Source organism: Rutidosis leptorrhynchoides, chromosome 3 (assembly GCF_046630445.1).
Source record: "Rutidosis leptorrhynchoides isolate AG116_Rl617_1_P2 chromosome 3, CSIRO_AGI_Rlap_v1, whole genome shotgun sequence".
In the NCBI taxonomy this organism is placed as follows: Eukaryota; Viridiplantae; Streptophyta; class Magnoliopsida; order Asterales; family Asteraceae; genus Rutidosis; species Rutidosis leptorrhynchoides.
The window spans coordinates 410,037,868-410,062,880 of NC_092335.1; the positions used below are offsets into that span (position 1 = coordinate 410,037,868).

The 25,013-nt window shown below is 33.3% G+C and overlaps 1 protein-coding gene across 1 annotated transcript in view; it reads right to left on the reverse strand.

Annotated features, from left to right (window-relative positions):
* LOC139901388 (high mobility group B protein 10-like) overlaps positions 1-24,244 on the reverse strand; it is a 58,781-nt gene extending 34,537 nt beyond the window's left edge. Inside the window, 6 exon segments of the mRNA XM_071884109.1 lie at positions 14,829-15,034; positions 15,645-15,709; positions 15,799-15,961; positions 16,111-16,166; positions 16,169-16,188; positions 24,240-24,244. Coding sequence (XP_071740210.1) covers positions 14,829-15,034; positions 15,645-15,709; positions 15,799-15,961; positions 16,111-16,166; positions 16,169-16,188; positions 24,240-24,244 — 515 coding nt within the window.
* Between the last annotated feature and the right edge of the window lie 769 nt (positions 24,245-25,013).

Sequence of the window (25,013 nt, forward strand, 5' to 3'; positions counted from 1 at the left end):
TAAACCTTGCTACAACACTATAGGCAGTGTACCTAATCGTAGAGTAGTGTAGTTTTTAGTAAGTCCGGTTCGTTCCACAGGGAGCTGGTGATACTTACTATATTTTTAACTATATTTATACAAAATATATATAATTATATAAGTAGTAATATTATTATAAAAGGGGGGTTTTACCGTTTAATGACCGGTTTGTCGATTCTATATTTTAAGCGTAAAGATAAATGACGATAATTAAAGTGCGTAAAATAATGACAATAAATAAAATGACAGTAAATAAAATTGCGAGTAATAAAATGACAGTAAATAAAGATACGATGAGAAATATAATAAAAGAATTATGCTTATTTAAACTTCCGTAATCATGATGTTTGACGTGTTGATTTTAATTTATTACCATGGGTTAATTGTCCTTTGTCCTGGTTTATTTGATACGTCTATCTGGTTTTTGTCCATAATAGTCCATCGGTCATAAATATAAAGTGCGAGTATCCTCGTCAAATTACCCTTATACCCGAAGTCAAATATTCCAACTGATTAAGGATTTAAACTGTGACGCAGCTATCACTTCTGTCAACATTTACACCAGTTATCACTGTATGTAATCCACCCCTGTTTTAATTAGTTTATGAATATTAATTCATCCACTTGATCAGAATGAATAATCAATTACCCAACCCAATTGATTAATTAAATGATTATAACAGATTCCATATGAACGTCACTAAATAGGACAACCATAATCATTATTAATTATTAGGTTAATTAATTTGAAGATAGGTTCGACAGACTCCAATGAGTTGTCACTCAATTAGACAATACCCCCCATCTATTAATAGTCAATAGTTCAATTTCCACAAGTGTCGGTCTTTTGCCCAAACCTTAATTATGGTCCAAAGTTCAATAACCCCTTCTTAATATTTTAGCCCAACATCACGATTACTTCGGCTCAAATAAGCATAATAATAACTTAGTTACGATACATTAATTTAAAAAGGAAGAACATAGCTTACAGTGGTGATTAATCGCGTAGCGTTACACGGGCAGAGTTTCGACTTTAAAACCCGTAAAATATTTCTTACAATAACCCAATTATTATTAAACTTAAATTAAACTTAATATTATAAATATAAATATATATATTCTTACAGAGGGAAAGAATGAAAAATGAAGTGAAGGTGTTCTTTTTAATTACTACGTGAATTCCATTTTATAGGCAAATGTTGATTTGAAATTTTCACTTATGACCCCTTAACTATGCTCAATTAACAACTTTTTATTATTTATTATTATTCTTATTATGAATTATTTAAATATTATATTATATTCTTGTGCATATTTGGCTTGTACTTTCAGCTCCGTTGCGTCGAGCGTTGATAGTTGGCTCGGGTACCGGTTTCGGATTTTCGAACGTCCTTTCGTATAATTTAATATCTTGTACTTTGCGTTTTGTAACTTGTACTCTTGTCATTTTTAGACGTTTCTCATCAATAAATTGAACCTTTTGAATTGTATCTTGTACATTTGAGCTTTTTGGATGTTTTGGTCTTTCAAATCTTCGTTTTTGTCTTTAAATCTTCATTTTCGAGCGATTTGTGTCTTTCGTCTTCGCACTTATTTATTTAACTATTACAACTAAAAATAAGGAAATTACATTTAAAAACTTTACATATTGGAACGATATTGCTACTAAATATATGTTCATTTAGAACACTATCAAATATCCCCACACTTGAGCGTTGCTTGTCCTCAAGCAATACAGAACTTGAAATAAAAACATAGATGAATCACTTTTTTATTCATCACATTTTGTACATCAGTGATTTTGATATAGCGGTATAAACAATGACAGTAATGATGGTTAAAGGTGGGTGTGTCATCCACAGTTGCCTTGGGTTTAGGTCAACGACACTTGGAATCAAATAGCCGATTTACTTTCGGTTTCCAAAGCAAAGTGCACATTTGAAAGGCGGTTTACAGTCCCACATGACTATAAAAATTTAGATCCTTTAGGAAATAGGATCTTTATGAAAACATTTGATCTTTTGAAAATTCAATCTAGCTTTTACCCTAGATAAGTTTTCTGATTTGATCCACCATTGGTGTTGCAAAATATATTTGTGGATCAATATTTTGGCTAAAAACATTTAGGCTCGTGTAATCCACTGCTATCCCGGTATCGGAAAGCACACATCCAGTTTACTTGTTCCGTATATTACCTTTCGGCAAACTACCGTCCGGTTGTAAAGGAAAGCGATGAACAAGAAACTGTTAAGGCAATGTCCCGTGACATGCAGATGATTATGGTCTTTTAACGTGTCGGATGCTAGAACTATCCTTGGTAGGAGCGATAGTAAAGATCATCCTATGATTTTTCGGTCTGGCACAAGGTCCTGTCTCCGACCATGCTATGCAACCACCGTTCTTACGGTTGACACCCGATTTGGTTCAGGTGACCTAATGAATTCCAGGTGAATTCCTAGGATTTTACGTTCAATGGTAATGAATGCATTAAAAATGGATTTTCAGAAAACAAATCGGTTTGCAATTTTGATCAAAATATTTTCTCGTTCAAGCTCGAGTTTAGATATCATTGAATTCCATGAGTTTGAATTCTCAATCTTTAAGGTCAATCTCTAGGATTGAGTAATATCAGTCTTAAAAGTTGATTTTTAATCTTTAAGGAGATTATCCTTTCTGGGGATTTGATTCATTAGTCTTATCAGGCTAATTTGCACGGTGCCCCCCATTATGCGAGATAAATCTTTCTCATGGTTAGGATAAATCTGACCACATGGCGACACTGTTTGATGCTGAGGTCCGTGGATTTCCTGCTGATTTTAGAGATGACTTTTCTAGATTTTTCGTCAACCTACAGCTGGTCTGGATGACAACTTCTTGACCTAAATCAAGAAGCGCGTGTCTTTTTCGGAAGACTTTACTTCCTTTTAATGATGGAATTGATTCATCGTGTAGATCCATCTTTCTTTAAAATATATTACAGTAAACCGAGTAAAACTGATTAGTATCGTCCAAAGCAAAAGTACCTGCAATAACTTTACAGAAACATGTGATAGATAGTTTTTAATTTAATAACTTGGTACATTCTCCCCACACTTAGTTTCCTTCTTTGCCTTTTTATTCTCCTTTATTCCATTTTAAATGAATTCAAGCGTTTTAGGTTGTTTCTCAATTTATGCCCTTTCCGAGGTAACGATAATTTCGGTATTAACACCTAGTTTTCACCGTTCATAAATATGTATAAACATAATTTTGACTTCATTTAATTGAAATTTTTTCAAATTTTCACAAAATTTGCCAAATAAACCAAGTGCAAACCCGAAAGAATTTATAACCCTTCCCCACACTTGAGATCTTGCAATGCCCTCATTTGCAAGAAATCAGTAAAAATTTAAATTCATGAGGGTGATTAGTGTATAAAAATGATTAAAAATACCGAGTTTGCAAACATATTGTTGTTATTTCACATTTGATATTTTGTTTCTTGTCGTCAAAATTAGTACCTTTTTCTGAACTTAATGACAGTCTTTGAAAGTGCGTTATTTTACCCTGTTTTGTATATAACATAAAATACAAACATACATAATTTTGAAGTTGGGTATATTACCCCACGTTCAAAAATTTATAAAATCTAATATTTTTTTTTTGGCATACTTTAAATCAATTAAATTAAAAATAATGATAACAAAATTTCTCGTCCCGCCCTCGGTTAAAGTAATTTCGGTTCAACTACCTAATCTTCAACTCACGACGAATTTTAGAAATCATTTTTTTACTTAATGAAATAAAGTAAATTTTGTTTTTAAATTCACACAAAACTTAAATTTAAAAAGCATATTAATTTCATATAAAACCTACAAAATAAAAAAAAATCAGAATGGGGGAAGAAAACTAGTTCTTTAGTGTCTGCTAGCGGAAAAGACCAATCGGATTCCATTCTCGAAACTACACGAGAACAGAACAACTAACTCCAAACAGCATTTTCTTTTTAGAATATTTGAATCTCCTCACACTTAGGTAGCCGTGGTGTCAAAATTGTGATTAACTTCATCGTTAATTTCTCTTGGTCCATAATCAACTTGCATATCCGTGACTTTTTCTTTAAGCCATTGGTCGGATTCCTGTGTAATATCCACAATTTCAACTAGTTTCTCCTTTTCTTTAGGTGATAGATTGGATACTAACCGGTTACATAACTTAAAGTTCCCCTTGGTTCTAGCATCGCGAATCCGTTTAATAAGTTTCTTCATTGAACTATTAATAACGGGATCATTTAATTTCGTATCAACAACGGGGTTCTTTGTTATCATGTCATCATTAGGTGTTACTTCATTTTCCCCACACTTAGGCGTTTCATTATTTCTAAGTATTACCGTTGGAGTTGGTAAAACAACATGGTTCTTACCAATCGTTTTTGCTGGTTCAACGGTTTTGGTTGGTGGAGATTTAGTCTTTCGAATCATAAAGGTGATTGATTTGTCATCACTACTAAGTGTCATTCTACCATTTCTTACATCAAATAACGCCCTGGTGGACGCAAAGAATGGTTGACCTAAAATTAGAGGAATGTTTAGGTCCTCTTCTATGTCAATGACAATAAATTCGACTAGAAAGGTTAAATTACCTACTTGAACGGGTAGGTTGTCAGCAATTCCAACTGGGTGCTTAATGGTTTGATCAAGGAGTCGAACACTCATATCCGTTGGAGTTAACTCACCTACACCTAATCTCTTATATAATGAAAGAGGCATAACACTCACACTTGAACCTAAATCTGCTAGTGCATCATACATGACACAGTCACTAAGTAGACAAGGAACAATAAATTCACCCGGATCACCTATCCTAGGTGGAGGATTAGGTGGAACTGTCTTCACCGGGTTTACTTCTACTGTTTTTGTTTCTTGCACTTTTTTATTCTTCTTCTTCTTCTTTCCAGAGGTATCACAAACTTTATTTCCTATTACTTGCTCATACTCAACTCCTTTTCTTGGAAACGGGATGGGTGGTCTGTATGGTGCCACCACTGGCTTTACATACTCGGGTGGTGGTGGTGGTGTAACTTCTTCATTGTTACTTACATCTAAAACTTTCCCATCTTCTGGTATTGGTTTTTCAGAATTTGTTGATATCATGTTAACATTTTCATTCCAAGGATTTACTTCATTATTACTCGGTAGCTTTCCTTGTTCCCTTTCACTCATCAATCTAACAAGAGTACCTACTTGTTTTTCTAGATTCAAAATGGAAGCTTGTTGAGTTCTAAATGACTGATCAAACCTCTCATTCGTTTGGGTTTGAGTTTCAATAAATTGTGTTTGAGATTCAACTAGCTTAAATACCACTTCTTCCAGATTTGACTTTTTCTCTTCGGTTTGTTGTGGTGGTTTATACAAGCCAGGTCTTTGTTGATTGAAAGTGTTGTTTTGAGTTGGTTGGTTATTCGGACCTTGTTGGTTATACGAGTTATTGTCGGGTCCTTTTGGATTGTAAAGAATGTTTTGATTTCGATTGAAGTTTGGCCTTGGCGGTTGATAATTATTCTGATAACTATTTTCCAGCCTTTGGTTCATGTAGACAACATTCTCACGTTGTTCCATCGTTTGTTCAATGTGACAGTCTTTCATTAAGTGTGGTCCACCGCATTGCTCACAACTAATTCGTATTGCGTGAATATCTTTATTCATCTTTTCCATTCGTCTCTCGAAAGCATCTATTTTTGCGGAAACGGAATCAAAGTTATGGCTAGAATCGGCTCTAGCCGCTTTAGATGAACGATATATATCTTTCTCTTGGTGCCACTCATGAGAGTGGGAGGCTGTGTTATCAATAATTTTGTAAGCTTTAGTTGCGGTTTTCTTCATAATGGAACCACCAGCTGTTATGTCGATGTCTTTTCGTGTAGCAACGTTGACACCTTGGTAGAATATTTGTACTATTTGATAAGTGTCTAAACCGTGTTGAGGACATCCTCTCAACAAATTTCCAAATCTTGTCCACGCCTCATATAGAGTTTCATTTGACTTTTGTGTGAACGTAACAATTTCTCCTTGAAGTCTCACGGCTTTAGATGCCGGAAAGAATTTTTGAAGAAATTTCTCAACTAAAACATCCCATGTGTCAATCGTTCCTTCAGGTAATGATTCTAACGAATCTTTGGCTTCTCCCTTTAAAGTCCATGGGAATAACATAAGATAAATAGTTTCATCCTCAACTTCTCGTATTTTAAAGAGATTACAAATCCGATTAAAAGTTCGAAGATGTTCGTTTGGATCTTCTTTTGTTGTACCACCAAATTGGCACTGATTGGTGATCATGTGTAGGATTTGTCCTTTAATTTCAAAATCTGATGCTCTAACATCTGGCTGAATAATGGCGTGACCTTGGCCCGTGCGTGTGGCTCTCATTCGATCTTCCATACTTAGAGGTTCCGTTACTTCCATAATTGAATTTGTTGAATACGAATCACTAGAAGATTCTGATTTAACGGTTTGTGGTTCAGGAGGAATGATTAGTGGTTCAAGATCTTGGAATTGTCCTTAAATATCCTCCGGGTTCTTGGTTGTGAGAGCCTTTATATTTAGGGTTTAAAAATTGGATTATCGGAAATTTGAGTTGGAGTACTTGGTCGTCTAGATGATGATTCTAAAGAAAAATCAACGGCGATAATATTGGCTAGATGTCTTGATCGAGTTACAGGTAGTGAATGTATGAAAGGTGGTGAACGTTTTGCTCGGTGCATTCACAGAATATCCTATTAGTTATAAAAAATAGAAAAACTTATATAAGTTGTCCAATTAATAGACTTTTCTGATTTTGCCCACGTTTCGAATAGCCAAAAGATGCAGCAGAGGGGCAGGATTCATTTGGTCTCAATATAATTGAGGACTGTTTGGCTCCAATAACCCGGTCCACGTACAAATCCAACTATTACTACGAACCAGAAAATTTTGATGTCTATCAATTTAACCACTTAAAATAAATTTTCGTAATTTTAAGAAATTTAGATAAGAAGTAGAATAAAAATCTTATCCTAAAACTAGAATAGCGAGAAATAAGAAAGAAAAAGATTGCGCGTCGAAAAAGGTCGAAAAATAAAAGGTCGAAAAATAGGCGTCGAAAAATAAAAATAAGAAAGTAGCGCGAAAAACGGCGTCGCAAAATTCTAAAGCACATAAATCTTAGTCTAAGGAATAAGCACTTAAGGAATTTTACGGCAAACCTAAAAATTCTAGAAATAAAAATAACTATGGCAAAACTAAACTTAATACTAAAAATTGTAACTAGAGTCTAAAAATCTAAAGGTAATAAAAAAAAAACTTTTTTTTTAATTTTTTTTTATATTTCGTTTTTTAAGGATTTTAAAATTTTTTTTTTAAAAATTTTTTTTTTTTTATATAAATTTGTTTTTAAAACTTTTTTTTTTTTAAAAAAAAACAATTTTTTTTTACAATTTTTTTTTTAAAACGAATTTTTTTTCTTTAAAAAAAACGAATTTTTTTTTTACACAAATTTTTTTTTTAAAAAAACGAAATTTTTTTTTCTTAAAAAAAACGATTTTTTTTTTTTTTAAAAACGAATTTTTTTTTTACAAATTAATAATTTTTTTATAATTATAATTTTTTTTTCAAAACTTTTTTTTTAATTCATTTACTATTCATGAATAGTAAATGAAAATAAATTAATTAATTTACTATTCACATGATTAAATGTTTCCAACATGTTAAGCAATCAAACTTGTTAAGACTTGATTAATTGAAATATGTTTCATATAGACAATTGACCACCCAAGTTGACCGGTGATTCACGAACGTTAATACGACATGATAGAAATTATTAATTATAAGTTACATAATATACCCCTGAAGTATTTAATAAATACGACTTTTTAAAACTTTACGTATCAAATTTTGATTCTAAAATATTATTATATTATTATATTCTATTTCAATATTATTATATTATTATATTCTATTTCAATATTATTATATTATTATATTTTATTTCAATATTATTATAATTAAAAATATAGCGTTTTAGCGCTCCCCGGCAGCGGCGCCAAAAACTTGATGTGGTAGCGTGGGGTTACGAAATTACTATTATTTTTAATACAAAATACTACAAAATATGACACAAGTTTTATTAATTTACGGATGGGATATACCTAAACCTTGCTACAACACTATAGGCAGTGTACCTAATCGTAGAGTAGTGTAGTTTTTAGTAAGTCCGGTTCGTTCCACAGGGAGCTGGTGATACTTACTATATTTTTAACTATATTTATACAAAATATATATAATTATATAAGTAGTAATATTATTATAAAAGGGGGGTTTTACCGTTTAATGACCGGTTTGTCGATTCTATATTTTAAGCGTAAAGATAAATGACGATAATTAAAGTGCATAAAATAATGACAATAAATAAAATGACAGTAAATAAAATTGCGAGTAATAAAATGACAGTAAATAAAGATACGATGAGAAATATAATAAAAGAATTATGCTTATTTAAACTTCCGTAATCATGATGTTTGACGTGTTGATTTTAATTTATTACCATGGGTTAATTGTCCTTTGTCCTGGTTTATTTGATACGTCTATCTGGTTTTTGTCCATAATAGTCTATCGGTCATAAATATAAAGTGCGAGTATCCTCGTCAAATTACCCTTATACCCGAAGTCAAATATTCCAACTGATTAAGGATTTAAACTGTGACGCAGCTATCACTTCTGTCAACAATTACACCAGTTATCACTGTATGTAATCCACCCCTGTTTTAATTAGTTTATGAATATTAATTCATCCACTTGATCAGAATGAATAATCAATTACCCAACCCAATTGATTAATTAAATGATTATAACAGATTCCATATGAACGTCACTAAATAGGACAACCATAATCATTATTAATTATTAGGTTAATTAATTTGAAGATAGGTTCGACAGACTCCAATGAGTTGTCACTCAATTAGACAATACCCCCCATCTATTAATAGTCAATAGTTCAATTTCCACAAGTGTCGGTCTTTTGCCCAAACCTTAATTATGGTCCAAAGTTCAATAACCCCTTCTTAATATTTTAGCCCAACATCACGATTACTTCGGCTCAAATAAGCATAATAATAACTTAGTTACGATACATTAATTTAAAAAGGAAGAACATAGCTTACAGTGGTGATTAATCGCGTAGCGTTACACGGGCAGAGTTTCGACTTTAAAACCCGTAAAATATTTCTTACAATAACCCAATTATTATTAAACTTAAATTAAACTTAATATTATAAATATAAATATATATATTCTTACAGAGTGAAAGAAAGAAAAATGAAGTGAAGGTGTTCTTTTTCATTACTACGTGAATTCCATTTTATAGGCAAATGTTAATTTGAAATTTTCACTTATGACCCCTTAACTATGCTCAATTAACAACTTTTTATTATTTATTATTATTCTTATTATGAATTATTTAAATATTATATTATATTCTTGTGCATATTTGGCTTGTACTTTCAGCTCCGTTGCGTCGAGCGTTGATAGTTGGCTCGGGTACCGGTTTCGGATTTTCGAACGTCCTTTCGTATAATTTAATATCTTGTACTTTGCGTTTTGTAACTTGTACTCTTGTCATTTTTAGACGTTTCTCATCAATAAATTGAACCTTTTGAATTGTATCTTGTACATTTGAGCTTTTTGGACGTTTTGGTCTTTCAAATCTTCGTTTTTGTCTTTAAATCTTCATTTTCGAGCGATTTGCGTCTTTCGTCTTCGCACTTATTTATTTAACTATTACAACTAAAAATAAGGAAATTACATTTAAAAACTTTACATATTGGAACGATATTGCTACTAAATATATGTTCATTTGGAACACTATCATATACATTAAATGTCTTTACAACGATAATCGTTACATATATGTCTCGTTTAAAAATCATTAAGTTAGTAGTCTTATTTTTACATATGTAGTTCATTGTTAATATACTTAATGATATGTTTACTTATCCTAGTATCATGTTAACTATATATATATCTATATATATGTCATCATATAGTTTTTACAAGTTTTAACGTTCGTGAATCACCGGTCAACTTGGGTGGTCAATTGTCTATATGAAACATATTTCAATTAATCAAGTCTTAACAAGTTTGATTGCTTAACATGTTGGAAACATTTAATCATGTAAATATCAATCTCAATTAATATATATAAACATGGAAAAGTTCGGGTCACTACATGTTTGCCCTAGACCACTCACCAAAAATGATGGTATCGTCCGCATATTGTAGATGCGAAATTACAATGTGGTAATTTCCAACCTCCACTCCTTTAAATAAACCTTTTTCCACCGCGATTTTAGTCATAATATTTAAACCTTCTGCGGCCAAAATAAAAAGAAACGGGGATAGAGGGTCACCTTGCCTAACACCTCTACCAAGATGGAATTCTTTTGTTGGAGACCCGTTAATCAAAATCGAAACCGAGGCTGTTTTGATACACGAACCAATCCATTTTATCCATTTTAGACCAAAACCCATGCACTTCATAACTTCCATCAAAAAATCCCAATCTAAGCTATCAAAAGCTTTCTCGAAGTCAACTTTAAAAATGGTGCTTTTAGTTTTTTTCAGCTTGAGGTAATCTATTGTTTCGTTTGCTATAAGAGCACCATCAAGAATGAATCTTCCTTTTAGGAACGCACTTTGTTCTTCACCAACTAGACTTGGAATGACTTTCCTTAACCTATTTGAGAGAATTTTCGACACGATTTTATAGTAACTTCCTATTAAACTAATCGGACGAAAATCACCTAAGCCTAAAGGGTCGCATTTCTTTGGAATCAGCGTGATGAATGATGCGTTGCAGCCCCTTGATATTTCACCAGAATCCCAAAACCATTTTAAAGCTTCACTAAGATCTCCTTTTATAATATCCCAATACTTTTTGTAAAATCTCAAATTGAACCCATCGGGGCCGGGAGCCTTGTTGCTCCCGCAATCCTTTATTGCTTTGAATATCTCTGATTCGGAGAAAGGCAATTCGAGTTGAGAAGCTGCCTCCGGTTCAATTGATGGGTATACGAGATCTTCCATGCTTGGTCTCACTTGGTTTTTTTCCTCAAAAAGTCTTTTAAAATGGTTAAACGCTTCATTTTTTAACTTATCCGGATTTTCATTCCACACACCATCTATCATAAGCCCCCGAATATTGTTATTGTTGTAGTTTCTCCTGATTGTCGAATGAAAATATCTGGTGTTCTCGTCTCCCACAAGGATCCATTTAACCCTAGCTTTTTGTTTTAACATGCTCGATTTGATTTTTTCCTTTTCTAACCATTTTTTTCTTGAATTTAACCATAAATCTCTTTCCGAATCCGATAGCATGTTAGTTTCAGCTTTGATCTCAAGTTCCATTGCCTTCTTTTTCAAAGACTCAATTTCAATATCAAGTTGCCCAAAATTCGAGTAGCTCCATGTCTTTAAAGCTGATTTAACATTCTTTATCTTATTTAAGAACACACAATCTTTTCTATTAGAGATTGAGACCGGAAGGTCCTACGCTTCCTTTATAATTTTTTCCACCCCATCCTCATCAAGCCACGCATCAAAGACTTTAAACGGTTTTGGCCCAAAGTTTTTGTCATCAACTTTCAACATAATAGGGCAGTGATCAGAATGATTTCTATCTAAAGCAACTGCCGAAAGGTTATGCCAAACATGGATTGAGGATTCCGAAACTAAAAAACGGTCAAGTTTGCTAAATTTTACCCCATCATCACTAATGCGAGTGAACGTTCTACCGCCCAAAGGGATTTCCACAAGATTGTTAGATGAGATGAAATCATTGAATTTCTTGGCTCTACTTTCAATGAACTCACAATTTAGCCTCTCTGATTGATTTCTAACTTCGTTAAAGTCGCCACACAAAAACCAACAGTCCTCTTTATCATCAAGATGATTCGATAACGAATCCCAAAGAATCTGCTTTTTCACGTCGTCATGAGGACCGTAAACATTGAGAACATTTAGGGCATGTCCGTTAGCCTTCCAAATACCTCGGATACCAATAACACGATCAAATATAATTACATCAGAGGCATCAAAATATTCCTTATCCCAAATCAATAATTGCCCACCCGATTTGCCCACCTTTTCTTTTTGAATAAAATCACATTTAGAAGAACCCCACAGAGACATAACCCACGACATATCCACAATATTCAATTTAGTTTCTTGCAGCGCCAAGAAACTAGGCTGCTCAGTTCTAATTATTTTTTCACCCAACGATATTTATCCTCACTCCCAACCCCAATACTTCTAATGTTCAAGGATATAATCTTCATAAATAAACAAAAAGAGACGAAGAAATGGGACAAAAAAAACTTACTGAGAAGGAGTTTTCTCCTTCCACTTCATTCCAATTTTTGATCCAAATTCTCGTACTGTTTCAGTGTTGATCGAGTTAAGAGAGCCACCTTGACAATTCGAGGTGTTTGAGACAGCCTTTTTCTGAGTTCTATTGGCCTGTGAAGCATCACAGGACGTGCATCTAGATTTAAGAGGCTTCCCCTTTCGTGCAGAATTTTTTGTGTTCATGAATCTAAATGAAGCATTCCAGGTTCTCATCTTTGACCAACAACAGTTCTTTTTTGTTTGAACGGAGTCTTTGGAATTGCAATCCTCCTTTGTTGATTTATTTTTTGACTTTGTGCCCTGGCCAATCTTTTTCAATTTTATGTTTGACTTTGTATTTTTGTTTGGCTTGTCCCTAGGCCCACGACTAGTTTGTAGTCCATTTTTCTCTTCATGTATTCCCATAGAATCATGTTCCAGTCGATTGCCCATATCAGATAAATTTTTTGGGCCTAAATTTGCATCCGTTGGGCCACAATTATTTTCTAGTCCATAATTGCCTTTTTCCATGTTATCACTTATATCTTTATGATTTATGTCACAATATCCCATGTCTGTAGAAGAATAAGCTTTGTTATTTGAATTTCGAACATCATCATTACCAACCTCCACTCCAACATCTTTATTATCAAGTTTACGTTTGTCCTCCACTCCATCATCTTTACCATCATTTTTACCATCATCATAAACAACATCATCATTACACCCAGATTCCTTGTCTTCTACAAAACTTTCCATATCTTTCTTCTCACCGAAAAAATCTCCGGTATCTACTTTAGGCGTACCAACTTCAAAGAAGATTTCTTGATTCTCACCATAACAATTGTTGAAAATATCCTCTTCATCGGATTCATCACTAAAAGTGTTATCCTCATCTTCAGAATTATCGAATGTATCGTTAACGAATTCATCATCTGAATTTAGATCGTTATTTTTGTTATTTTCCATAGTTGCGCAGTCATGGTATGTTTTGTCTTCAAGCATCATCTGAATCCCTCTATCACTGTCTTTTTTAACATGAGCACTTATATAAATTTGATCAATAATAACATTGACCCAACCTTCTATGAAACCCTGTCCTGAAGTGTGCAAAAGGACATGACCACATGACAAGTTTTGATTTCCCGAGACTATGCTACAGTTATCCGTCTCGATTACATTTCCCCAGAATCTAGTGACCGATCTGAACGTCTGCTCATTCCAACATGTTACTGGAATTCCTTTGACTGAAACCCACACTAATTTACCAGACGTCCAGTAAGATTTTTGAAGCATACGAACATTGTTACACCATTTTCTCAAGGCGTGACTATTGTTACCAATAATGTTGTGTGCAGTTTCTTCGTTATTCAAGACTAGAAGGATATCCATCCCACCTAGATATTTGAAAGATACATCAACTAACCCTTCAGCTTCGCAAAGAGAAGGGATTTGGTTCAATAGATCCATGTTTTTCAATTCACCAACGATTGATCTTCCAAATAGATCATGATTATAGTTAGGTTCTTTGACGTAAACTTCTCTTTTTTCATTGTTTCTAAATTCATCCAATTTTGATGCGTCTTTTTCTTTTTTTTTTTCTTGTTAAGATTTTCTCTGAGATCTTCTTTTTGTTTTGATATTTTTTCACGTAGGTCAAACGTTTTTCTTCCTGCAACATCTGAGAACCTTCTTTCATCTCTAAGCGCGTTGCTGTAAGTGCTCTGTCTTGGTACCGCACTTGGATTTGCCTGGTATCTTCTACCATCTAAGTGATTCTTTGATGTTTCTCTATCGATAGCTTTGAAAACCCTAATAGGGTTTCCATCGAACATGATGTCTGATATCGAGTGTAATAATCTCTCCGGATCTCTTACGTTCCCAAACCTTGCGAATGCAAATCTTTGTCCATTTTTTAATCGTTTCCCGGCCATATAAATATCCCTAATATCACCGAAGGGTTTGAAAGCTTTCCATAAATCTTCAACAATACTATTCTCCGGGAAGTTGAAGAACATGAACGACGTTAATTGGATTCCGAATAGTCTTGATAAATGGTCTTGAAATTTCCCGTTGTACTGATCTCTTACTCCCGTGCCTGCCTGAATTTTTTGCCTCTCCGACACTCTCTCTACTATTTGATTCTCTCTCATCTCTCTCAAATTATATTATAATCTCTTATTATAAAATAACAATAAATAAATAACTTGTCAAAAAGAGATTGAATGGTTAATAGTCGCCCAAAGTGTAATTTGAATAAAACCTCCTATTATCATTTTATTCAGAAAATTAGGCTATTATTAAAATAATAAACCCCATAATTGTTGACAAACTAATTATATACGTATGATAATTTCCTGACCATGGTACAATGGCTTTAACCTGATATAGTGCTCAGTGAAAAACACATCATACCCACTCACGTCTGGTTCAGGTGAAGGTTCCCTTAACGCAAGCTGACACATATTGTGGGTCCCGTGAGAAGGTGCCGGAGAATCATATAGCAGATGATACAGAAAGCCTGAAAGCTTTTCCAAACCCATATCCACTGTAACTATATAACCATTTTCGAATCGGTTATCGATGGTTCCAGTTACTTGTCCACCAACCTCGACTATTCGCTTCGCTGCACAACAGTTCAAACGTTTCAAAACTAAACTATCACTCTGTTAACACATAAAAGAGTTGCTATTTTCAAATGTCCTAATGATACTTTAACATTTCCTTTTATGCTAACTTTTTACTTCATCCATCTCGAATCCTTGTCCTCATGTCCATTTTGAGATGCCCCAAATTAAATATCCACTTATAAAAGTTAACCAATCAGAAAGCCATCAAATGTTAAAAGTAATTTTCAAATTTCTCGCTACTCCGAGACTACTCAGTAGGGATTTTTGGGTACACGGTGGTTGACCATGTTTGACTTTGATTTTGATGGAGTTTTGACCTTTAACCAAGTTTGACCGTTTTCATAGTAAGCCTAAGTTTTGACTGATTATGTTTTGACCGAGTTTGATTACTCGGCTCGGAGTTCATTAAAAACCGAGTACTCGGGGTGGAATAATGTAATTATTGTACTTATATTAAATTGTGTTTTTTTTTTTTGCCTCGGGACAACAAATTAGGACGAAGAAAGTATTTCAGTGTGTCACTAACGAGGGGTTGTTATGTGATTATACAAAATATTCCATATTCACATGACATAGCAAATAATTGAATCGCATGATAAACAAAACCTGAACACAGATTGTTGACTGAACCAGACACTGATCCATGACCCTTATTTGTAGTGTCAGCTGAAACAACGATAAATATAAATTTTAGAAAAACGATATAAATTATAAAAATTATGATATAAATTGTATTATTTTTGAGAAAGAAGTACCAGCTGAAACGAGAGTGGGGGCTTTCTTGCGGAAATAGTAAACCAGCTCAAAATGATAGAGCATCGATAAATAGGACTTGCGCAAGACAAAAGACGCATTCGTAATTGTAGGACCAAATTTGAAAATACCCACTATTTCCTTCCATCTTCGGTCACTCACAAGCTGTAAAACAATACGGAAGCCAAAAAAATAAAAAAGACAAGCTTTTATGAGAGAAGATTGTTTAATATTCCACTTAAGATTCATAAACAAATCACAAATATATTGTCCTTGAAATCTTTCTTCCGGGATAAGAATTTTAAAAATCGTACCTTTTCGATGCCACCTCGTGATGTAACCTCTATAAATAGCAGGTGAAGATCTAAATGTTCCCTCCAATGATAGGGATCCTATGTTTGTGAAATAACAAAGATAAATAAAAAAAATCCTTTTTTACAAGATCCACAAAAGTAAAGCAACAATCAAACACAGGATAAGACACATAAACGAATGCTTAATCATGTGCGCTTTGAGCGAACATGGATGATATCTTTTCTTAATGGTACCCAATATTTATGCTTTGACTGAATACAAACTCGAATAAATACTCAATTGGCACGTTTACATGTACGCCCTAAATCAACTTAACAATTTCACTTACTTTTAAATCTAGCGTAAAATTATAATACACAATGGAGTAGTCCATGAACTCAAGGGTTTCTCTTCACATTTTTTTACCGCAACATCCATACATACAATTGGAAGCCACATCACCAAGTAATAAGATTTTCACATTCTTAAAGCGTTAGGCAATCAATCTATTATATAAAAAATCTATCATAAAACACTCCAATAACAAGAAAAAATCAGATTCACCTTAATTATAAACCCTATTATCAAATTTGACTTGTTATGTGGACAAACTACATATTCTGCGTATTGATAAGTAAAAAGGGTAATCACTCCATAAGTGACCAAGCTACAGAATTCACCAAGTTTTTGCCAAATTTTATGACTTTGGTATATATATATATATATATATATATATATATATATATATATATATATATATATATATATATATATATATATATATATATATATATATATATATATATATATATATATATATATATATATAAGGTTTTTGAGCCCGTGCGTTGCACGGGTGTGTAAAAAACCGTGCAAAAAATGTAATTTGCAGATCATATAGGTATGTAAATAGCGCTACTAAAAAAATAGAAAAAGTTTAAGAATTACTTAAGAACTCGTGGTATTGACAAATTTTAAAAATTCTTTTGAGTTTAAGAGCCCGTGATTTTGACAAATTTCAAAAATTCCTTTTGAGTTTAAGAGCCCGTGGTGTTGACGAATTTTAAAATTCTTTTGAGTTTAGGAGTCCGCGGTGTTAACAAATTCCAAAGTGGTTTGAGTGGTGTTAGTAACTTAATGTATATATTCTTAAAGAAATTTTATATATATATATATATATATATATATATATATATATATATATATATATATATATATATATATATATATATATATATATATATATATATATATATATATATATATATATAGTGGTAGGATCAAGAGGGAAGTAACCAATCAGGGGGAAGCAAAAACTTTTTTTTTCTTCGTTTTTTGAAAAAACTTTGTTCACGAACATTATAGATGGGATGAAAATATGAACATTTAGTAGAGACACTTTGTCACAAATGTTTTTATTTTGGCGGGAAAACGTTCGAACAAGTAATATATAACAATTATCGTGTTTTTCGAGCATATGTTGAGGTTTTAGCTATTGGGGTTTAGATATTAGGGTTTATATGGTTTAAATATTAGGGTTTAGAAATTTAGGGTTTAGGGTTTAGATTTAGGATTTAGATTGAGTTTTTAACACGAACGGTTTAGAGTTTAGGGTTTAGGGTTTAGGGTTTGGTGTTTTGGGTTTATGGAATAAACCCAAAACACCAAACCCTAAACCCTAAACCCTAAACTCTAAATCGGGCTAAATTTTACTTCACAAAACATGAAAAAAAAACGTTCATATTTTTCACGAACAATATTATCTTGAATGTTATTTTTGTCGATCGTTTTCCGAAGTGTCTCTTCTAAATGTTCATATTTTCGTGTGATCTTGGTGTCGGAAAAAAAATTCCAAAAAAAAAATGAAATTTTTTTTTTTGCTTCCCCCCGCTTTCCCCCGATTGGTTACTTCCCCATTGATCCTGCCCATACATATATATATATATATATATATATATATATATATATATATATATATATATATATATATATATATATATATATATATATATATATATATATATATATTGTTGGGAATTATGATCTGATGAGTCAAAAAGTATTTTGCAGATTCTAGAGTCTGGAGATGTAGAGTCTGAAGTTGCAGACTCTGGAGTCTTGCAGATTCTAGAGTCTTGCAGATTCTAAGCTAATGAATATTCTGGAGATATGTTTAACTTTTAAGAAGATTTGTTTTCATTCGGGTTTATCTCCAGAAGATTGACTTTAAAGTTATTAGCGTATAAGTTTGGTTTTTAAGTTTATCTTTTCCTTATTTGTAGCAAAGTAGTTTTGGAAACCAAATCTCCAGATTTGATTTTGATCTGTATAAATAGGGACGTGTGCTATTCATTCGATGTATCTTTTGGCACGATCAATATTATCAAACATATATTTCATATCGTGTTCTCTCAATTCTTGCACTTATAATTCTTATTTATTATTCAATTGAGAGTCTGGTGTTTATAGATCAAATACTGTGAACTTATAACTGGTATCAGAGTGGGTAAGGTGTAAATCCTATTACGGTAATCTTTACAAATGATCCATATTTTTATAAATATGTCTACCAGTACCATTCCTACTCCAGTTATGGCTGGAAAAGGTGTGCCAATATTCGATGGCACAGACTTTGCAACTTGGAAATTGAAAGTCCTATGGTTTTTAGGATCTATTCATGAAGAAGCTGAGCATGTTCTTACAACAGGACCTATTATTTCTGGTTCTATGATAGCTGCTGTTCCTGCCACAGATACTGTTGCTGCTCAACCTGCCTACTTTCGTGAAACACCAAGAGAAAGGTGAACTGAAGTAGAAGCTATCAAGTACAAACTAGATAGCAAAATAAGGAGTATTATTGGGAATGCTGTTACTGTTTCAATTCTCAGAAAGATCAGTCATGCCAAGACTGCTAAAGCTATGTGGGATCTGTTGCTTAATGACTATGAAGGAGTCACTGTTGTTAAGACTCAGAAGAAAAAGAATCTGATTAGATGTTATGAAAATTTTGCTGCTCAGCCTAAAGAATCTTTGAGTGATCTTCATTCAAGATTTCAGGTTCTGATAAATGATCTTGAAAGTGTTGGGGTAGAGAAAACACAACAAGTGTTGTGTCAAAAGTTCATTGAACTGTTACCCTCAAACTTTGAATCTGTGATTACATCTATGGTAATCAGTGAAAAGATAGATAACTATGAGTTAAGTGAATTGTTTGGCATACTGTAAAACTTTGAGGAAACTAAATTAAAGAACAAGATCAATGCTAAGAAAACTGCTAAAGATCCAGAAGCTGCATTGGTGGCTACCACAAAGAAGAATAAGCAATTGTTCTCTAGTTACTCTAGCAAAGTTGAATCTGAAAGTGATGAAACTTCTGATGATGATAGTGAATCTGATGAAGATGAGGAGATCAAAGATTTGGAAGTTCAGATGGCTCTTTTGACTCAAAGGATTGAGCAGAAAAAGTTTGGTTATAAGAAGGGTAAAGGCAAGGGTACTTTTGATCCAAAGAAAGCTAAATGCTTTAAGTGTGGCAAGATATGACACATAGCTGCTGATTGCTGGTCTAAGGGTGAAGGAGGTTCAAATACCAACAAGTCTGTTGACAAAGCAAGAAAGTATAAGCTCAAGTACATGAAGTTAAAGAGTGAAGCAGAAAAATCAAACAACAAAGAACGGGAAAAGGCTTTGTACATAGAAGCATGGGAAGATGAAGACTCATCATCTGATGAGGAGGAAGATAAGTGTCTTATGTCTTTAATTGATGGTAGTTCTAGCAAGTTTGAGGAAGATCTGAAAGCTATTGAGAAGATGGATAAAGACTCTACTTGTAATAAAGTTTCTGCTTATAAGGTACAAAACTTTGTGAACTATCTTGATAATGAAAAAGTGAGAATGTTTCAGTATTTGCTGCTTGACTTTCAATGGTGTTTAGATGATATTGATAGGTTAAGAACACAAATTTTTGATCTTAAAAACACTATCAAAGACAAAGAAGCTGAAATTAAAATCTTGAAAAAATGTAAGGTAGAACTTGACACATATAAAATGGCATACACAGAAGAAACTAAAAGATTAAATACTGAATTAGGAAGATCGATGAAAAGGTCAAAACACTATGAATCAATTTGTAAATCTTAGTGTGTATCTTCCAAAAAGAATTCTGATGCTATTGCCAAACAAATTCCGAATGATGTCAAAGCTATACTATGTGAAAACTACATATTAGATAATAATGTGGAAGTTGATCCAAGTGTATTCAAACCTGACATTCTACCAAACACATTCGTAAAATTTGATGGTGACAAAAAGATTTTAACCAATGCTTTTGTAAGGTCATTAGATCCAGTTGAACCTTCTGAGACTATAATACTTGAAAGTAAAAATCCATTAGAGTCTGAACTTTTGAAACCTTCAGACTCTAGCTTTTTAGTCTCTCAAGATAATAGTGTATGTTCTGACCTAGAATCTGACACCCATGAGTCAAGTTGCAATAACAACTATGAATCATCCTCTGAAACTGACACTTGTCCAGATCCAAAAGTGTTAACTAAAAGAAGGTCAAAGTCAAAACAAGCTAAGACAATTCCAAAACTCAAAAAGGAAATTTCTAAGCTCAATGAAAAAATCAAGAGCCAAGAAAAACTTCAGTTAAAAGAACATCTTGTTTTCCTAAGGAAATTAAGAAGATATGGAAACCCAAAGTTTATGAAAATAAAAGTGTCTTACAATCTGTTAAGGACAAGTTGATTTGGATTGGAAACAAAGCTTTTGTTTGGAGAGTGAAGAGCACACCAACTGAACTCACTGAAAAGTGGGTTCCCCTTAAAAACTAACCGTTTTCTTTTGTTTGTGTCTTGTGTAACAGGGTAACATGTGATATTTGGATAGTGGTTGCTCAAGACACATGACTGGGTGCAGAGAGCATCTTGTAGGGTTTGTTGAAGAAAAAGGTTCTTCTGTAAGATATGGTGATAATTCAGTTGCAAAGACTATTGGTTATGGTACTGTTATAGCTGGAAGTGTTTCATTTAAAAAGGTTGCTTTAGTTGAAGGGTTGAAGCATAATCTGCTAAGTGTAAGCCAAATTGCTGATGAAGATTGTGAAATCAGAATAAGAAAGAAAGCTGGTATTATTTATGATCCTAAAGGAAGACCAACACTTGTAGCCTGGAGATTTCAAAATATGTATATGATGGATTTAGATTCTGTTGATGCTGGAATAGAAACATGTTTGTACTCTCAGACTGTCCCTGAACTTAATTGGCTGTGGCACAAAAGGCTTTCTCATCTCAATTTCAAAAACATTAATGAGCTTTCCAAAAAGAAGCTTGTAAGAGGTCTGCCTCAACAGCCTTTCAAGAAAGATAAGCCTTGGTCTGCTTGTATTATGGGTAAACAGACCAAAACAAATTTTCCCTCAAAAACCCTGGCTACTATCAGTGATCCACTTCACATGCTTCACATGGATCTATTTGGTCTAATGAACACTAGTAGTTTGGGTGGGAAAAGATATACTCTAGTGATTGTTGATGAGTATTCTAGATTTACATGGGTTATTTTCTTAACTGCAAAAAGTGATGCTCCTGAAGAAATCATCAATTTGATCAAGAGAGAGCAGGTTCAAAAAGGTGTTCTTGTCAAACAGTTGAGAAGTGATCATGGTACTGAGTTCAAAAATGTTACATTAATTGACTTTTGTGAAGAGTCTAGAATTGGTCAAAATTTCTCTGCTGTTAGAACTCCATAACAAAATGGAGTTGCTGAAAGAAGAAATAGAACCCTTATTGAAGCAGCCAGAATCATGTTATGTCAATCAAATGTTGCTCTAAGGTTCTGGGCAGAGGCAGTTAATACAACATGTTATACTCAAAATAGGTCCTTGACTGTGAAGAAACATGGCAAAACTCCCTATGAGTTATACCATAAAAAGGTGCCTATTATTCATTACTTCCATGTATTTGGGTGTAAGTGCTATATTTTAATTCAAAGAGATCAGCTTGAAAAGATGAGACCAAAATCTGATGAAGGTGTGTTCATGGGATATTCTTCTATATCTAAAGCTTATAGAGTATATAATCAGAGGAGAATGAAGATTGAAGAATCCATTAATGTTTCTTTTGATGAAAGTTCTATAGAAATGGACCAGTTATCCAGCACTGAGCAATCTGCACTTGGTGAATTGTCAAATTTAATTTCTGGAAACAGTGTTCAGACTCTGGATTCAGAGTCTGAGTCAGATGAACCTAATTTGTCTGGGTTGAAAAATGATTCTGCAGATAATTCTCATACAGAAGAAGTTCCACAAGAAGATGAGTCTGTTGTTATTCAAGAGGGTGATCAGTCATCAAATACCACCTTGGATCCTGCTGTTCCTACTAGAAAATTATCTAGAAATATAGTTCCTCCAAAGCATCTTGAGGATTATGTTGTGGATCCTACTGGTTTGCCTAAACCTAGCTCTTCTTCTCAGACACCTGTGTCTGACTTTGCTATTGCAAACTATTGTTTCTTTTCTTGTTTTCTTTCACTAATTGAGCCTAAAGAAGTATATGAAGCATTGGCTGACAATGATTGGGTTGAGGCTATGACTGAAGAGTTGACAGAATTTGAAAGGAATGATGTATGGGAGTTGGTTCCAAAACCTGATGGTAAAACTGCAATTGGCACTAAATGGGTTTACAGAAACAAGGTTGATAAAGATGGTATTGTGATTAGAAATAAAGCAAAGTTAGTGGCTCAAGGGTATAGACAAGAAGAAGGAATAGATTATGATGAGACTTTTGCTCCTGTTGCTAGAATTGAAGCTATTAGACTGTTTCTGGCATATGCTGCACACAAAGATTTCAAGGTGTTTCAAATGAATGTGAAGAGTGCTTTCCTGAATGGTAAATTGCAAGAAGAGGTGTATGTGAAACAACCTCCTGGTTTTGTAAGTAAGAAATTTTCTAAGCATGTTTACAGATTGAAGAAAGCATTGTATGGTCTGAAGCAAGCTCCCAGAGCCTGGTATGATACCTTGTCAACATTTCTTCTAGAAAAGAATTTTTCCAGATGAGCCATTGACAAGACTTTATTTATCAAAAAGGACAAAGGTGATGTGTTACTTGTTCAAATTTATGTTGATGACATTATTTTTGAGTCTACTAATCCACACTTAAGAAAATGGTTTTCTGACATTATGTCTGAAGAGTATAGAATGAGCAATTTATGTACTTTAAACTATTTTCTTGGGTTGCAAATTAAACAGAGTTCTGAAGGCATATTTATTAACCAAAGTAACTACATTTCTGACATGTTAACTAAATTTGATTTTAAAAATTGTTCTACTTTAAGAACTCCAATGAGTGTTTCTGAAAAGCTTGATAAAGATGAATCTGGGAAACTCACTTGTCAATCAACCTATAGAGGTATGATTGGATCTTTGCTATACTTAACTGCTAGTAGACCTGATATAATGTTTGCTACATGTCTTTGTGCACGTTACCAATCAGATCCTAGGGAGTCTCATTATAAAGCTGTGAAAAGAATTTTTAGGTACTTAAAAGGTACCCCTAACCCGGGTCTTTGGTACTCTAAAGACTCAGGGTTTGATCTAATTGGTTACACAGATGCAGACTATGCAGGTTGCAAATTAGACAGAAAAAGCACTTCTGGTGGATGTCAATTGCTAGTTGGAAAATTAGTCAGCTGGTCTAGTAAAAAGTAGAATTCTGTGGCCACTTCCACAGCAGAAGCTGAATATGTTGATGCAGGAAGTTGTTGTGCTCAGTTACTTTGGATGCTACATCAACTTTTGGATTTTGGGTTATCATTGACCAAAACTCCAATAATGTGTGATAATAAAAGTGCAATTGCTATTAATGAGAATCCAGTGTTTCACTCCAGAACCAAGCATATTGAAATTAGGCATTATTTTATAAGGGATTGTGTTGAGAAGGGCAAAGTGTTTTTAAAGCATATTGGTACTAAAGATCAATTGGAAGATATTTTCACTAAAGCACTTCCTGAAGAAAGGCATTTTTATCTTTTTGGGCACCTTGGAATGTTAAATCCATCAACTGAAATGTTGTCCAGTGATGATACTCTCTAAACTGTTGTTGTAAAAAAAAAAAAAAAAAAAAAAAAAAAAAATTAGAGTCTGGATTACGTCATATTCAGAGTCTGGGTGACATCATGTTATTCAGAGTCTGGAAAGATTTACTCTACTGGTGTAAGTTTGTGAAATATTTGTTTCCTTATTTGGTTTTTACTTACGTTTGTCTAAAGTGAAAAGGGTTATTTTTAAAGGGGGTAAAAGGTAACTTCTTTTGGGGGTTAAAAGTAACTTTTTGAAATTGTGTCAGGAGTATTTAATCCCTCCTCTTCTTCAAATCAATATCAAGTTATAAAACCCTAATCCCTCTTTTCGATCATCATCTTCAAAAATTCCCTCAATCTTCAAAATTCTCTCTTTCTTAAAGCTAAATGGCAAGATCAAAGTTCATTCCATTTGTTCTTGTACCTACTGCTAACATGGTTCGAGCTACAGAAATCAAAGGAAATAAGGATGTGATGGTTTCGGCTAACAACAGAGTTGCATGTGATTCTATTCCTGAAAACTTTGCTAACGAAGGTTATGAAGAGTTGGTTCAGTTCATGCGAAATCATCCTCTGAAGGATGCTTTCTTTAAAACAACGACTATATTTCCAGAGTTGTTAGGTGAATTCTGGTATACTTGTGTTGGAAACAGGGAAGCTCGAACAATCACTGGCACTTATTGCAATGGTAACAATACTTTAGTTCTTACTAAAAATCATTTAAGATTGGCTTTGAATCTTCCTATGCGAGATGATTTTGTTAGAATCGTATCAAGGTCTGCTGTGAGGTCTTGTTTTACTTTGGTTGGTCAACCTTTGACTGACTCATCTGTTAAGATAAGTA